At 35.7% G+C, this 15,217-nt stretch overlaps 2 protein-coding genes across 2 annotated transcripts; one reads left to right on the forward strand and one right to left on the reverse strand.

Annotated features, from left to right (window-relative positions):
• Positions 1-467: 467 nt before the first annotated feature.
• LOC133323428 (large ribosomal subunit protein mL46-like) lies at positions 468-1,274 on the reverse strand. The gene has a single exon (XM_061532354.1). It carries the CDS (start codon positions 1,272-1,274, stop codon positions 468-470), a length of 807 nt encoding a protein of 268 aa, XP_061388338.1.
• A 7,071-nt stretch (positions 1,275-8,345) lies between these two features.
• Positions 8,346-8,954, forward strand: LOC133323427 (N-alpha-acetyltransferase daf-31-like). Its single transcript, XM_061532353.1, has one exon. It carries the CDS (start codon positions 8,348-8,350, stop codon positions 8,939-8,941), a length of 594 nt encoding a protein of 197 aa, XP_061388337.1. The 5' UTR covers positions 8,346-8,347; the 3' UTR covers positions 8,942-8,954.
• The last annotated feature ends 6,263 nt before the right edge of the window (positions 8,955-15,217 follow it).

Raw genomic sequence — 15,217 nt, forward strand, 5'->3', positions numbered from 1 at the left:
ACGTAATAGGTTTGGCAGACATTTCTATCAAACCTAAAATGGACTTAAACCCCTTTCAAAATAAACGACCCATTTATGAATGAATATATACATCGAACGGAACATTAACTTTCATCCAAATTATGCACAAAGTTATATTTTTACCAAACCTTTATCAATCCCGGAGATATACCCTTCTGGTAGCTCCCCCACGAAAACTAGTCATTTGCATATAAATCGAATGGAGTATCCGATTTAATCAACAGATTGCACATCCTGATATTTTTATCAAACCTACATTAAATCGAAGATTTTAGAGCAACATTTTCTGCATGGTAGGTGGGACAAATTATTATCCCACCCTTTACTTCTTAATGGATATACAACCATGTTTATATTTTCTATACCCATAAATTGTAAATAACTCCATGATAAATTTAAGTATACAATCATTAATTTAACTTTATTCCATCGATCGTAATATTAAACTAAAATAAAAATTTTTGAACACTTTCAACATATCGTTCGTTGTTTAGCTTAGTACTCAATGCATCCTTTTGCATCCAGGCGAAATTTTTGCTAATATTTTTATCCACATTTCCATTTTTAAGCGAGGCTCTGAAAAAGAATACCTTAGCACCCACTGATTGATCCCTTACTGATGCAGGATACTTATATTTGTAAAAACCACAGGGAGCATTGCCGTAGAAGAGCAAATCTAATTGGTCGCCACATTTTTCACGTACAATACGTTCGGCAGCTTGGCGCATGGTTTCACCATCCAAACGTGGACCTTGGGGCAGGAGGAAATGTTTTTTAGAACCCACGGTTTGTTCCACCAATAGGTATAATGTGTCGTCTAAACAACGATTTGTGGACAATATATTGTTGGCTTTGTCGTCAGCTGTTGTACGTGAAGCTTTCTCGAATTTATTCAGTTCTTCGGTATATGCATCCTTCAGATCTTGGGCAGTTTGCTTCGATGCGGCTTCATCCAAATCTACTTGTCCTTTCTTTAAAAGTTCAGCCTGCTTCAAATCACGTTCATGTTGAAGTTCACTGTCGGATTTCAGAGATTTTTCAAATTCAACACGCCACAAATATTCTTGGAATTCTTTTTCTAAAGCATTTAACTCTTTGGATACAACGGGCAGCCTCTCAACCAGAACACCGGCATATAAATCCCACTTTTCTTGTTTTGCTGCTGCACCTGGAGCAGAGGCAAATGGACGAGACAGCGAAAGGGTATTCAAGCGCACTTGATTGGTGAGAATAACCGTAGCTCTTCGCAACATGTTCAGTAAATTATATTCTTAAAACTTCTTAATATTAAATAACAATAAACAACAATGGAAGGCAAATAATTCCGAACAGCTGAACATAACCTACAATTGTTAGTTTTGCACAGTTGGATAAAGTGTACTAAATGTTTTTATATATAAAACTTTTTGAATTAAATATAAAATAATTTATATTAAATATTGCATTTTCATTATCATTCTATCTAATAAAGTGTAAATTAATTGCGTTTTTTGTAATAATTATTCTATTTTCCTGTTGTTTTACACTGTGTTATTATTCTACAGTGATTGCCGTTAGAAAAAATAGTAGCAACACCAGATGTCATTTCACTGTAATCAGCTGTTCTTCTGTCCGCTCCCCATTCGTATATACAATTTTCGCGTGGTGTTTGTAATATTCTGGCCGAAAATAATAATTATTTGTACAATACTAAACTATTTTTTGAAGAAATAAAAAACTGGCATCAACAAATAAGGTATTTAATAATTATTTGCTATATATATTTATTTTAAATATGTTAATTTGTATTTGTGAGAAAATTCTAACCTCTGACTACAACAAATGTATGGAAATATGTGGTGGATACATCTTATTGTGGGCATGTTAGAAAATAATATAGTGCAGCTTCTCCGATGTTGTGTTGTTTTTAATGGGCAATTGTTATATACGTTTATGTGGACCAATGTAGACTATAGGTGTGGGGTAACCGTTGTCTATACAACTTTTACTAGAAAAGATACAACCGGCATCGTTGGCAACAAAATATGGACCTCCGCAATGTCAAACAATTTAACATGCCTCGGCCTTAAAACAATACATATCGCTGTTGTAGCATGGTGTCGTAGACAACAGTTATGGAATTATTTCATTTTACCGAAAGTCTACAAAGCAATTCCAAGACGAACAATAATCTGGATAGCAACACATGTAATGATCCAACGTATGTACCTGTGTGGAACGTAAAATTACGGCAACAGTTGTAAACACTAAAATTAAAATTTTTATAATTCCTTTAGTATCTTCCAAACATTGACTGTTTCTATATCCAAAATTCACAAATTGAACAAATTTTGATGTACATAATATCTATATCAAGTTAATCGACAAATATCGATATTTGATCTCTATGTGTCTATGAAACTGCTTGTACTCTCAACGATTATATGTAGGATATAATATTTTATTTTTTGTTCTAGACAGATTCAAGTTAATTTATTCCGATTTAGTGCGAATACTTCTTGTACCGATGTAAATCATTAAACAAAGATGAGCATATACTAGTTTAAAATTTTGTGTTGTCGGAGGGTGAAAATGTTATCAGCATAGGCCCATTTCAACACACAAAGAATATAAAGGAACCCTATAACCTTTAAATGGCAATACCACCTTTATCTAAACTATTTTGTTTAATGGTTTGCCTTCTATACTGCTGTATCTTCATGATTTCAAGAAAAATTCTGTTGTGTTGTCTGGGTTAAATGTCCAATGAAATGTCATATTTTTGGTATACATTTCTTTAATTTTATTAAAATAAACATACGTAAATACTCTTATTCTACACCGCTAATTTGGTGATTTATGGAACCAAAAATATAAATTTTTCCTTTCGTTTGAGCCACCTCGAAATATTAAACCAAGTCCCATTGAAATATTTATTCTTTATCTGAATAAAATTCAATGTCGTAGTCCGTCTATTGGAATCATTATAAGAGCACGTTATATTTGCTTAGCATTAGCAAATATAACGAAGCTTGGTATTGAAAATGAGATATATATGAAAAAAAAAATCCTGATCCATTTTTAAGTATAGGCATTATATAATGGAACCACCCGAATGTCGGCATTTAGGTGAGATAAAGCCTGGTTTTCAAACAAAGTATTAAGTATTTAGTATTTTTTATTCTCCTTTTTTGTAAGACCCCGCATTACGGCGCCTCCCAAATGTCGGTCACGTTTTTACACTATATTGACTTTTAATTAGTGTTATGCTGCCGCTGCCAAAACTGCCGCTTTTCTGTTTTTTTTTTTTTATTTTTAAAAACAGATGGCTGTCCTCCTCCAGCTAGTCCACTTTCTATTAAAATAGAAGATATAGGACCATACACCATATGTAGACACCATCCACCGTCCAATCTATGAATACTTTGGATTACTGTTGTATAAAAACGAGATCTTATAAACAATTTTCGCTCAAATTTGTATTCGATGATAAACTATTTCGGTAAACTAGTTCGGTAGACTAGATTTGGTAGATTGTAATTTTTTAAGCCCGTTGGCGTCATTAGCTCTTTTAAATGCGACTTTCTTGTCAGCCGTCAGAAGACAAACTTTTTTCTGCCCTTTATAGCCCACACAAAAGAATATTGCTTGTAACGACATCTCTAATTACGACATATCGGTTGTAACTATTTGTTGTATGTGATTTTTCCTATAAATGATAACGACGAAACCTGCGAAGAAAAATATTTCTCACAAAATACCGAAACCCCACCTGCTCAAAGATAGTGTCATGTTTTATTATTTCGTTCTTAAGAATTTAATTTCTATACAATATATATTATATTTTTCATTCTTTCTGTGATACACGTATCAGTGTAAATGTACAATATTATTATTATTATAAATTTATTTATTAATTTCAAAGCCAAAAAAGCCTTATATGACCAGTATACTACAAAATAAACTTAGACCAAATTAAAAATATAAATTTTAAAGAATAGTATTTATTTTCATGTAACATATGTTCAAGCTCTATAATTATTCATTAAAAGTAGTAGATAAAAATCATTTGAATAAGAACTACTCTGAATTGACTTACGAAAACATTAAAGTAAAATATTAACAGCCTGTTTTTGTAAAATTCAAAACGAAACAATTCGAACGAATTACTACCAAACCTTTATTTATGTAAAAAAATGTTTCTTGATTCAAAACAAAAATAAATGACACATTTTTCAAAACCAAGGAGTTTGGTCGTAAGTCACTCGAATTCGTTCGTTTAGAATTTTACAAAAACAGGCTGTAAGTAATTACAAAAATGTATCTTCAGTATTCAACTACTTGAATTTATTTCATTATTTATATATCAAAACAAAATATGTGTCTTAAAATTACTATGTATAACCAGTAAGGAAAGTAGTAAAGTCGGACGGGGCCGACTTTATGATACCCTTCACCACTTTGGGTGTATTCAACAGGACCATTAAAATGAAATTGGATGAACTAAAATAGTTGATATTTATTTAAATGTGAATCTACCTAGATATATCCATAAAGTATGTAAATCGACTTCAAACAAATATAAATAGGTCATCCGTTGGGCTATGTCTGTACTTCTGGAAAACGCAACTACGTAATTCTATGCTAAATTTTGTAAGTTGTGCAAAATTCGATGTCAATCTGACTAACATGAGGAGTTTGATGCCCAATTTACCTGAAACCGGGGGAAAATATATATGGAAGCTCTATCCAAATATTAAGCGATTTGAAACAAACTTGTCACAGATTAGTTTGTTCTAATTTCAGAAAGTTTTGTTCCTATCAGCTCATTGGTTCCTTGGTGCGTCAATTACTTAAAATCAATCTATAATAAAAGGGAGCTATATCTAAATCTGGACCGATTTTCACGAAAAAAGCAGACATCACTCTAGGCTCAATTCAGTACGTTATGCCAAATGTCGTGCAAATCGAAAGGTATATAGCGACTTTGGTGCACCATTTACATGAAATCGGACGAAACTATATATGGGAGCTATATAGAAATCTGGACCGATTTTCTCGAAACTTGGCAGATATCACTCTAGGCTCATTTCAGTACGTTATGCCAAATTTCGTGCAAATCGAAGGATATATAGGGACTTTGGTGCACTATTTACATGAAATCGGACAAAACTGTATATGAGAGCTATATCTAAATCTGGGCCGATTTTCTCGAAACTTGGCAGACATCACTCTAGGCTTAATGCAGTAGGTTATGCCAAATTTCGTGCAAATCGAAAGATATATAGGGACTTTGGGGCACCATTTACATTAAATCGGACGAAACTATATATGGGAGGTATATCTAAATCTGAACCGATTTTCTCAAAACTTGGTAGACATGACTCTGGGCTCAATTCAGTACGTTATGCCAAATTTCGTGCAAATCGAAGGATATATAGGGACTTTGGTGCACCATTTACATGAAATCGGACGAAACTATATATGGGAGCTATATCTTAATCTGGACCGATTTTCACGAAACTTGGCAGACATAATTCTAGGCTCAATTCAGTACGTTATGCCAAATTTCGTGCAAATCGAAGGATATATAGGGATTTTGGTGCACCATTTACATGAAATCGGACGAAACTATATATGGGAGGTATATCTAAATCTGAACCGATTTTCTCAAAACTTGGCAGACATGACTCTGGGCTCAATTCAGTACGTTATGCCAAATTTCGTGCAAATCGAAGGATATATAGGGACTTTGGTGCACCATTTACATGAAATCGGACGAAACTATATATGGGAGCTATATCTTAATCTGGACCGATTTTCACGAAACTTGGCAGACATAATTCTAGGCTCAATTAAGTGCGTTATGCCAAATTTGGTGCAAATCGAAGGATATATAGGGATTTTGGTGCACCATTTACATGAAATCGGACGAAACTATATATGGGAGCTATATCTAAATCTGGACCGATGTTCACGAAACTTGGCAGACATGACTCTGGGCTCAATTCAGTACGTTATGCCAAATTTCGTGCAAATCGAAGGATATATAGGGACTTTGGTGCACCATTTACATGAAATCGGACGAAACTATATATGGGAGCTATATCTTAATCTGGACCGATTTTCACGAAACTTGGCAGACATAATTCTAGGTTCAATTCAGTACGTTATGCCAAATTTGGTGCAAATCGAAGGATATATAGGGATTTTGGTGCACCATTTACATGAAATCGGACGAAACTATATATGGGAGCTATATCTAAATCTGGACCGATTTTCACGAAAATTGGCAGACATCATTCTAGACCTAAATGATTAGGCTGTACCAAATTTCGTGCAAATCGAAAGATATATAGGGACCGTTTACATTAAATCGGTTAAATATATATATGGGAGCTATATCTAAATCTGAACCGATTTTTCCCAATTTCAATAGGGTTCGTCCTTGGGCCGAATAAGTGACCTATGCCAATTTTCATCCAATTCGGATAATAAATGCGGCCTGTACTTTGTTTACAATTTAACATGGACAGACAGACGGACAGACGGACGGACGGACGGACATGCATAAATCGACTTAGAAAGTGATTCTATGCATATTCTCAAAAGGAACCATGTTTCTATCTCGATTATTTTTGCCTGTTACAAACATATGCACAAAGACATAATACCCTGTACCACAGTGTGGTGAAGGGTATAATATATATGACCTACACTTGGTTAATATCGCTTATAACGACCAAAGTCGCCGGTTTCTTGACTGTCGCTATACGCAATTTTGTGTTGCCAACTGTATTCGCAGCTTTCCCATATGAGTCATATCATTCAATGTGAATGACAAATATAGCTTCGTAAAGAAGAAGCAAATAACATAATCATTAAACATATGTTTTTGATGCCAGATTTGTTGTTGTTATTCAACTTTATTTATGTGTAGCTAAGTAGTAATTGTATCGTGTTAAAAACAGCGCGTACTCAGTGTTTTATTATTATTATTTCTATACAATTTAGTGATTTTTGTTTGTTCAAACCCCAATATTATTTATTCATTTGTAATAGAAAACATATAACGTTGACAAAAGATATGTTCTATTGTTTTGTGTATAAAGACAACGTAATATCAGTGTAAAACGACATAGTATCCCATACGCTAGTCCAAATTCTAGAGAGTTAGAAAAATGTCTTTAGCCTCAACATTGGCACTCGTTTTTACTGTGTTAGCTTCTGTAACAATTGTTGCTGCCATTATATTATTGGGTAAGACCTGCTGCTCCATTGAATATTATTTACATGTTTAATTGTTGGTGATGTAAAATTGTTGTGACGTCACTAAATAATACAATACACGCGAACTCCTCTCCATAGATATCAATCGAATTGCCTTAATGAATGGTGTTCTTTTTTCGCATTGTCATTAAATCATATTAGTATTTTTGTTGTGAAACTTTGACCTTATCAATATTTTTGAAAGAAATGATTTCTACTTAGTCTTAAGCATACACATACATGAGTACATATGAATTTGAACACGTATTAAACAATGTGCTTTTTGGTGATTTTTGCCATGCACGGAATTGTTCATGATGGGAAATAATTTGAATTAGCAAAACGTTATATTAATATAGAAAAATGCATTTTTGTGATTCTTTGTTAGCTATAAATATATTTCACCAGTCCAAATTATGTTTCTGAAGATGGCAACCCATCACTTTTGTTACCTCGCTCACAATTGGAGTATCGGATTTCATCCATTGATTGCCCATCGCAATAATTGTACCAAGTTCAAATTCAATGTTTGAGCCCATCGAGTGATATTCAGCGATTGAACCCAGTGCCCGAATGTATTTTTGGAACAAGTCTAGTTTAGGGCCCCCTCCCGTTTTGAAATTTTTACCACATGTAGTCCTTGGGGCCCTGATTATAACAGGGCTTCAAATGCTTTGAAATGATAACCATATTGCCTTAGTGAATTTTAAACATATGAGAAAATACAAAGGTCCCAACGGAACTTTGGAGGCCCATATCTCCAGAAATCAGGGCCCAAGCCGTATTTTTTACGTTCGTATCTCTAGCTTAACATTTAATTTCACTGTAAATTTAACATTAATTTGTTATAACATTTTCTCATTTCAGGCTGGTTCCTAATTTGGAAAGCATTCTTGTCTAAATTCAGATTAGTACGAGAACTCTTGGGACAGACAAATCCAGACGGCTCACCCGCAACTCCGGAAAAATCAACAGATTCTATAGGTGGAACAACACAGTCGCATGCAAAAAGTAGAAAAATAAGAAAAGACTAATTTCGAATCATTTGTAAACTTGTAATACATACTTACCTATCACCATGAATATTCGCTGTGCTAAACCTGAAGATTTAATGGCAATGCAACATTGCAATTTGCTATGCCTGCCCGAAAACTATCAAATGAAATATTACTTCTATCACGGACTTACATGGCCACAACTTAGCTACGTGGCCGAAGACGATAAGGGCAATATTGTCGGTTATGTTTTGGCTAAAATGGAAGAACCCGAATCCGGTGAGGATAGCAAACGTGGCCACATTACATCACTGGCCGTTAAACGTTCCTATCGTCGTTTAGGTTTAGCTCAAAAACTTATGAATCAAGCATCCAAAGCAATGGTGGAGTGTTTCGAAGCACAGTATGTTTCGTTGCATGTCCGCAAAAGTAATCGTGCCGCCTTAAACCTCTATACCAATACGTTGAAATTTAAAATCATAGAAATTGAGCCCAAGTACTACGCCGATGGTGAGGATGCATATGCTATGCGAAGAGATTTGGGTGAATTCGCTACAACAAAGTCTGATAATATAGAAAATCAAGAAAACAATCAAGATAACAATAAAATACATTATCGCGAATCTGGTACAGCAAATCATCATGATCACCATAATCATGATGGTCATTGTTGTTAGAATAATAGGGAGTAAAGAATAAATATGCTTCTAAGAGATACGGATAACCAATTTTTAAGAAACTACGACAAGATAAACAGAGTATTTTTGCAAATACCAATACAAAATAACTTTTGCATTTTATTACATCGTTTTTTATGATTCAGATGATCAGCAACTACAATTCTCTATCCTCAATGTGTATATAAAGAACAAAATAATAAGAAATCACAAAAAATGCATAATTCTTTAATAAAGAAACGAAAACTAAACGAAGAGTGTTTTATTTCTACAACCTTCTCAAATCTGTGGTACAGATACTTTATATTTGTGCATATGTTAATAAAGGAAACGAGAATGATCTATATTTATTTTTGAGAATAAAAATAAGACTGTCAGTCCATGTATTTAAATGGTGCACCAAGCTCGCCTACAAAAGACTCCCTTCAGCTCGTCTATGAAAGACTCCCTTCAGCTTTTCTATAAATGACTCCCTTCAGCTAGTCAATAAAATACTCCCTTCAGCTCGTCTATGAAAGACTCCCTTCAGCTCGTCTATGAAAGACTCCCTTCAGCTTTTCTATAAATGACTCCCTTCAGCTAGTCAATAAAAGACTCCCTTCAGCTCGTCTATGAAAGACTCCCTTCAGCTCGTCTATGAAAGACTCCCTTCAGCTCGTCTATGAAAGACTCCCTTCAGCTCGTCTATGAAAGACTCCCTTCAGCTCGTCTATGAAAGACTCCCTTCAGCTCGTCTATGAAAGACTCCCTTCAGCTCGTCTATGAAAGACTCCCTTCAGCTCGTCTATGAAAGACACCCTCCAGCTCGTCTATGAAAGACTCCCTTCAGCTCGTCTGAAAGACATCCTCCAGCTCGTCTATGAAAGACTCCCTTCAGCTCGTCTATGAAAGACTCCCTTCAGCTCGTCTATGAAAGAGTCCCTTCAGCTCGTCTATGAAAGACACCCTCCAGCTCGTCTATGAAAGACTCCCTTCAGCTCGTCTATGAAAGACTCCCTTCAGCTCGTCTATGAAAGACTCCCTTCAGCTCGTCTATGAAAGACTCCCTTTAGCTCGTCTATGAAAGACTCCCTTCAGCTCGTCTGTGAAAGACTCCCTTCAGCTCGTCTATGAAAGACTCCCTTCAGCTCGTCTATGAAAGACTCCCTTCAGCTCGTCTATGAAAGACTCCCTTCAGCTCGTCTATGAAAGACTCCCTTCAGCTCGTCTATGAAAGACTCCCTTCAGCTCGTCTGTGAAAGACTCCCTTCAGCTCGTCTATGAAAGACTCCCTTCAGCTCGTCTATGAAAGACTCCCTTCAGCTCGTCTGTGAAAGACTCCCTTCAGCTCGTCTGTGAAAGACTCCCTTCAGCTCGTCTATGAAAGACTCCCTTCAGCTCGTCTATGAAAGACTCCCTTCAGCTCGTCTATGAAAGACTCCCTTCAGCTCGTCTATGAAAGACTCCCTTCAGCTCGTCTATGAAAGACTCCCTTCAGCTCGTCTATGAAAGACTCCCTTCAGCTCGTCTATGAAAGACTCCCTTCAGCTCGTCTATGAAAGACTCCCTTCAGCTCGTCTATGAAAGACTCCCTTCAGCTCGTCTATGAAAGACTCCCTTCAGCTCGTCTATGAAAGACTCCCTTCATCAGTGATCCTCGGAATGTTTGAGACACTAAACTATCGATTAGTATATAGGCGGTTCTAATACATATGTAATTATAAAATCAGCTTTTGCATATCCTCATTGGGGTGTAGGGTATAACACATTCGAGCCGTGGACTATGTCCATTTTCCATTTAAATATTTTTCTATACTATATTTGTTTTACTTCATGACATTTTACGTTTTACTTCATGACATTTGGATCGAAGGCAGCTGTTTTTATACCCTTCACCACACTGTGGTACAGGGTATTATGTCTTTGTGCATATGTTTGTAACAGGCAAAAATAATCGAGATAGAAACATGGTTCCTTTTGAGAATATGCATAGAATCACTTTCTAAGTCGATTTATGCATGTCCGTCCGTCCGTCCGTCTGTCCGTCTGTCCGTCTGTCTGTCCATGTTAAATTGTAAACAAAGTACAGGCCGCATTTATTATCCGAATTGGATGAAAATTGGCATAGGTCACTTATTCGGCCCAAGGACGAACCCTATTGAAATTGGGAAAAATCGGTTCAGATTTAGATATAGCTCCCATATATATATTTAACCGATTTAATGTAAACGGTCCCTATATATCTTTCGATTTGCACGAAATTTGGTACAGCCTAATCATTTAGGTCTAGAATGATGTCTGCCAATTTTCGTGAAAATCGGTCCAGATTTAGATATAGCTCCCATATATAGTTTCGTCCGATTTCATGTAAATGGTGCACCAAAATCCCTATATATCCTTCGATTTGCACCAAATTTGGCATAACGTACTGAATTGAACCTAGAATTATGTCTGCCAAGTTTCGTGAAAATCGGTCCAGATTAAGATATAGCTCCCATATATAGTTTCGTCCGATTTCATGTAAATGGTGCACCAAAGTCCCTATATATCCTTCGATTTGCACGAAATTTGGCATAACGTACTGAATTGAGCCCAGAGTCATGTCTGCCAAGTTTCGTGAACATCGGTCCAGATTTAGATATAGCTCCCATATATAGTTTCGTCCGATTTCATGTAAATGGTGCACCAAAATCCCTATATATCCTTCGATTTGCACCAAATTTGGCATAACGCACTTAATTGAGCCTAGAATTATGTCTGCCAAGTTTCGTGAAAATCGGTCCAGATTAAGATATAGCTCCCATATATAGTTTCGTCCGATTTCATGTAAATGGTGCACCAAAGTCCCTATATATCCTTCGATTTGCACGAAATTTGGCATAACGTACTGAATTGAGCCCAGAGTCATGTCTGCCAAGTTTTGAGAAAATCGGTTCAGATTTAGATATACCTCCCATATATAGTTTCGTCCGATTTCATGTAAATGGTGCACCAAAATCCCTATATATCCTTCGATTTGCACGAAATTTGGCATAACGTACTGAATTGAGCCTAGAATTATGTCTGCCAAGTTTCGTGAAAATCGGTCCAGATTAAGATATAGCTCCCATATATAGTTTCGTCCGATTTCATGTAAATGGTGCACCAAAGTCCCTATATATCCTTCGATTTGCACGAAATTTGGCATAACGTACTGAATTGAGCCCAGAGTCATGTCTACCAAGTTTTGAGAAAATCGGTTCAGATTTAGATATACCTCCCATATATAGTTTCGTCCGATTTAATGTAAATGGTGCCCCAAAGTCCCTATATATCTTTCGATTTGCACGAAATTTGGCATAACCTACTGCATTAAGCCTAGAGTGATGTCTGCCAAGTTTCGAGAAAATCGGCCCCGATTTAGATATAGCTCTCATATACAGTTTTGTCCGATTTCATGTAAATAGTGCACCAAAGTCCCTATATATCCTTCGATTTGCACGAAATTTGGCATAACGTACTGAAATGAGCCTAGAGTGATATCTGCCAAGTTTCGAGAAAATCGGTCCAGATTTCTATATAGCTCCCATATATAGTTTCGTCCGATTTCATGTAAATGGTGCACCAAAGTCGCTATATACCTTTCGATTTGCACGACATTTGGCATAACGTACTGAATTGAGCCTAGAGTGATGTCTGCTTTTTTCGTGAAAATCGGTCCAGATTTAGATATAGCTCCCTTTTATTATAGATTGATTTTAAGTAATTGACGCACCAAGGAACCAATGAGCTGATAGGAACAAAACTTTCTGAAATTAGAACAAACTAATCTGTGACAAGTTTGTTTCAAATCGCTTAATATTTGGATAGAGCTTCCATATATATTTTCCCCCGGTTTCAGGTAAATTGGGCATCAAACTCCTCATGTTAGTCAGATTGACATCAAATTTTGCACAACTTACAAAATTTAGCATAGAATTACGTAGTTGCGTTTTCCAGAAGTACAGACATAGCCCAACGGATGACCTATTTATATTTGTTTGAAGTCGATTTACATACTTTATGGATATATCTAGGTAGATTCACATTTAAATAAATATCAACTATTTTAGTTCATCCAATTTCATTTTAATGGTCCTGTTGAATACACCCAAAGTGGTGAAGGGTATCATAAAGTCGGCCCCGTCCGACTTTACTACTTTCCTTACTGGTTTAAACTGCCGCCGTAATTTATTTCAAAACGGCTTTGTTGCGACTTTCGACGTAAACTCGTCAATGTGGTAACCTTTAACATAACGGTTTGAAAGTAGAAGAAAAAATGAAAACAATAATTAGTGAAAAATATATAAAAATTTGTAAATTGTTTTATTCGCGGAATGGTATCGATTGAGTTGTTTTGCTTGTTTGTGATAAATAAATCGGTTTCTATTAAATGCAACTGACTGTAACGTGAAAAAGGTTGTGTTTGTGTCAACGAATTCTTTCAGAGCCAATGTTTATGTTCTTTTTAAGAGTGAAATACATTTTTGGCTAAAGTGTAAGTATAGAATTGCAAATGTTTTTTTTATATTGCGCTAAATTACTTGATTTATTTGCAGGAATGGTGAGTACTATGAATATATTTTCATTTCCAACAAAATGCGTGGTGATTGGCAATGGTTGCACTAAGCATATAGGACATTGTAGATCGAGGCTTAACTCTAGTTTAGTAAAAACGATCAGATTTTTCTGAAATTTTTTTCCGGAGGTAGGTATTTTTACCCTAATTATGAGGATATCTTTTTTTCTTGGGGGACGTACCCGGTTACCCGGTTATTTGACCCGGAAGTTCGAGTACGGGTACCCGGTTATATCCGGTTCTACGGATCCGGTTAATGTAATATGGGTATCATTTTAAAGGTTATAAAAATACCTTTCCATTGAGTGGTAATATGATGGGGTTATCTCAGATACCGACACCGGCTACGCGACAGAATTTCCTTGTTTTTATAGGGTTCTAAGGCCCATATCTTTTGATCCCCAATAGATACAGCCACATATCGCACGATTTTGGAAAGGGCAAATCGTGGTCTATCATTTGAGTCTGGGATGGAGAGGGACTATAATGGACCCAATTTCGAATTTTAGTGAGTTTTTCAAAAAAATCGGGGACCAAAACCCAGTTTTTTGACAATATCTCCAAAATGGTTTGAGATAACCCCATCATATTACCACTCAATGGAAAGGTATTTTTATAACCTTGATATCCATATTATATAAACCGGATCCGTAGAACCGGATATAACCGGGTACCCGTACCCGAACTTCCAGGTCAAATAACCGGGTAACCGGGTACGTCCCCCAAGAAAAAAAGATATCCCCATAATTAGGGTAAAAATACCTACCTCTGGAAAAAATTTCAGAAAAATCTGATCGTTTTTACTAAACTAGAGTTGTTCCAAAATCCCTTGCAGTCTATAATGAGTCTGTCAGTCTTATAAGTATGTGCGTACTATAATTCATTCATAATTCATTCCACACAAAATTTGCAACATGTTTGATTCCTCCCCAACAAAATGTCGAATTCGCACAAACTAATAATATTTACATAATCCCTTCTTTTTGTATATCCCCAATACGGATTCAAAATTGATATGAATCGTATTAAGTATCTGATCCTAATCGCAATATGTAGACTAATGTTAGATCGATTTATAATATAACAAAGACGAAGTTATGCCGTTAATATTGAAATACAATATCAGCCATATTAATCACAGCGTGTAACTTATATTTTTGAGGCCTTGAATCGCCGCTATCTCTTGGCGTAGATCATAACCTTTACGATGCTCCAAAGAGAGAAGTCAGAGGGTGTTAACGATGGCAATTATGATCAGATTTTTATGAGATACGTAAACTTTAGTTGTTTGTGTGAGATGTGACACAGTCTGGTTGAAAGTAAACTTTCATAATACCATAATAGTACGTTTACATTTAACCGGATTTCGTTAACCCTGTTGGTTTCAATTGTAAATTCCTTTGCATATGTGTCAAATGAATCCTCATAAAGTAGGTTAACCCGGTAAAAAGTTCTAATGTACATACCGTTTAAGAAGTCAATTGTAATCTATCAATTCTTTCTGTCGTATTCTATTCATTGCAGTTGTTAATAACACGCAAATCATGTCCAATGAAAACAAATATTGAGAATGAAAAGGTTCTGCGCCCATTCGGACCGTGAGCTTTTGTTTAAATTTAATTTTTTTACAATGGACTTTATCGAACCCTAATTGTTACAAAACAATTGTAACGTAACATTTAATCTCATTTTCGAAAAAG

The sequence above is a fragment of the Musca vetustissima genome, unplaced genomic scaffold (assembly GCF_032173495.1).
Source record: "Musca vetustissima isolate MV318-11 ecotype Yass unplaced genomic scaffold, APGP_CSIRO_Mvet_v1 utg691202, whole genome shotgun sequence".
Lineage (NCBI taxonomy): Eukaryota > Metazoa > Arthropoda > Insecta > Diptera > Muscidae > Musca > Musca vetustissima.

What these genes read in the sequence shown, in the direction of transcription:
- LOC133323427 (XM_061532353.1), top strand. Translation starts at nt 8,348, where the DNA reads ATGAATATTCGCTGTGCTAAACCTGAAGATTTAATGGCAATGCAACAT.
- LOC133323428 (XM_061532354.1), bottom strand. Translation starts at nt 1,274, where the DNA reads ATGTTGCGAAGAGCTACGGTTATTCTCACCAATCAAGTGCGCTTGAAT.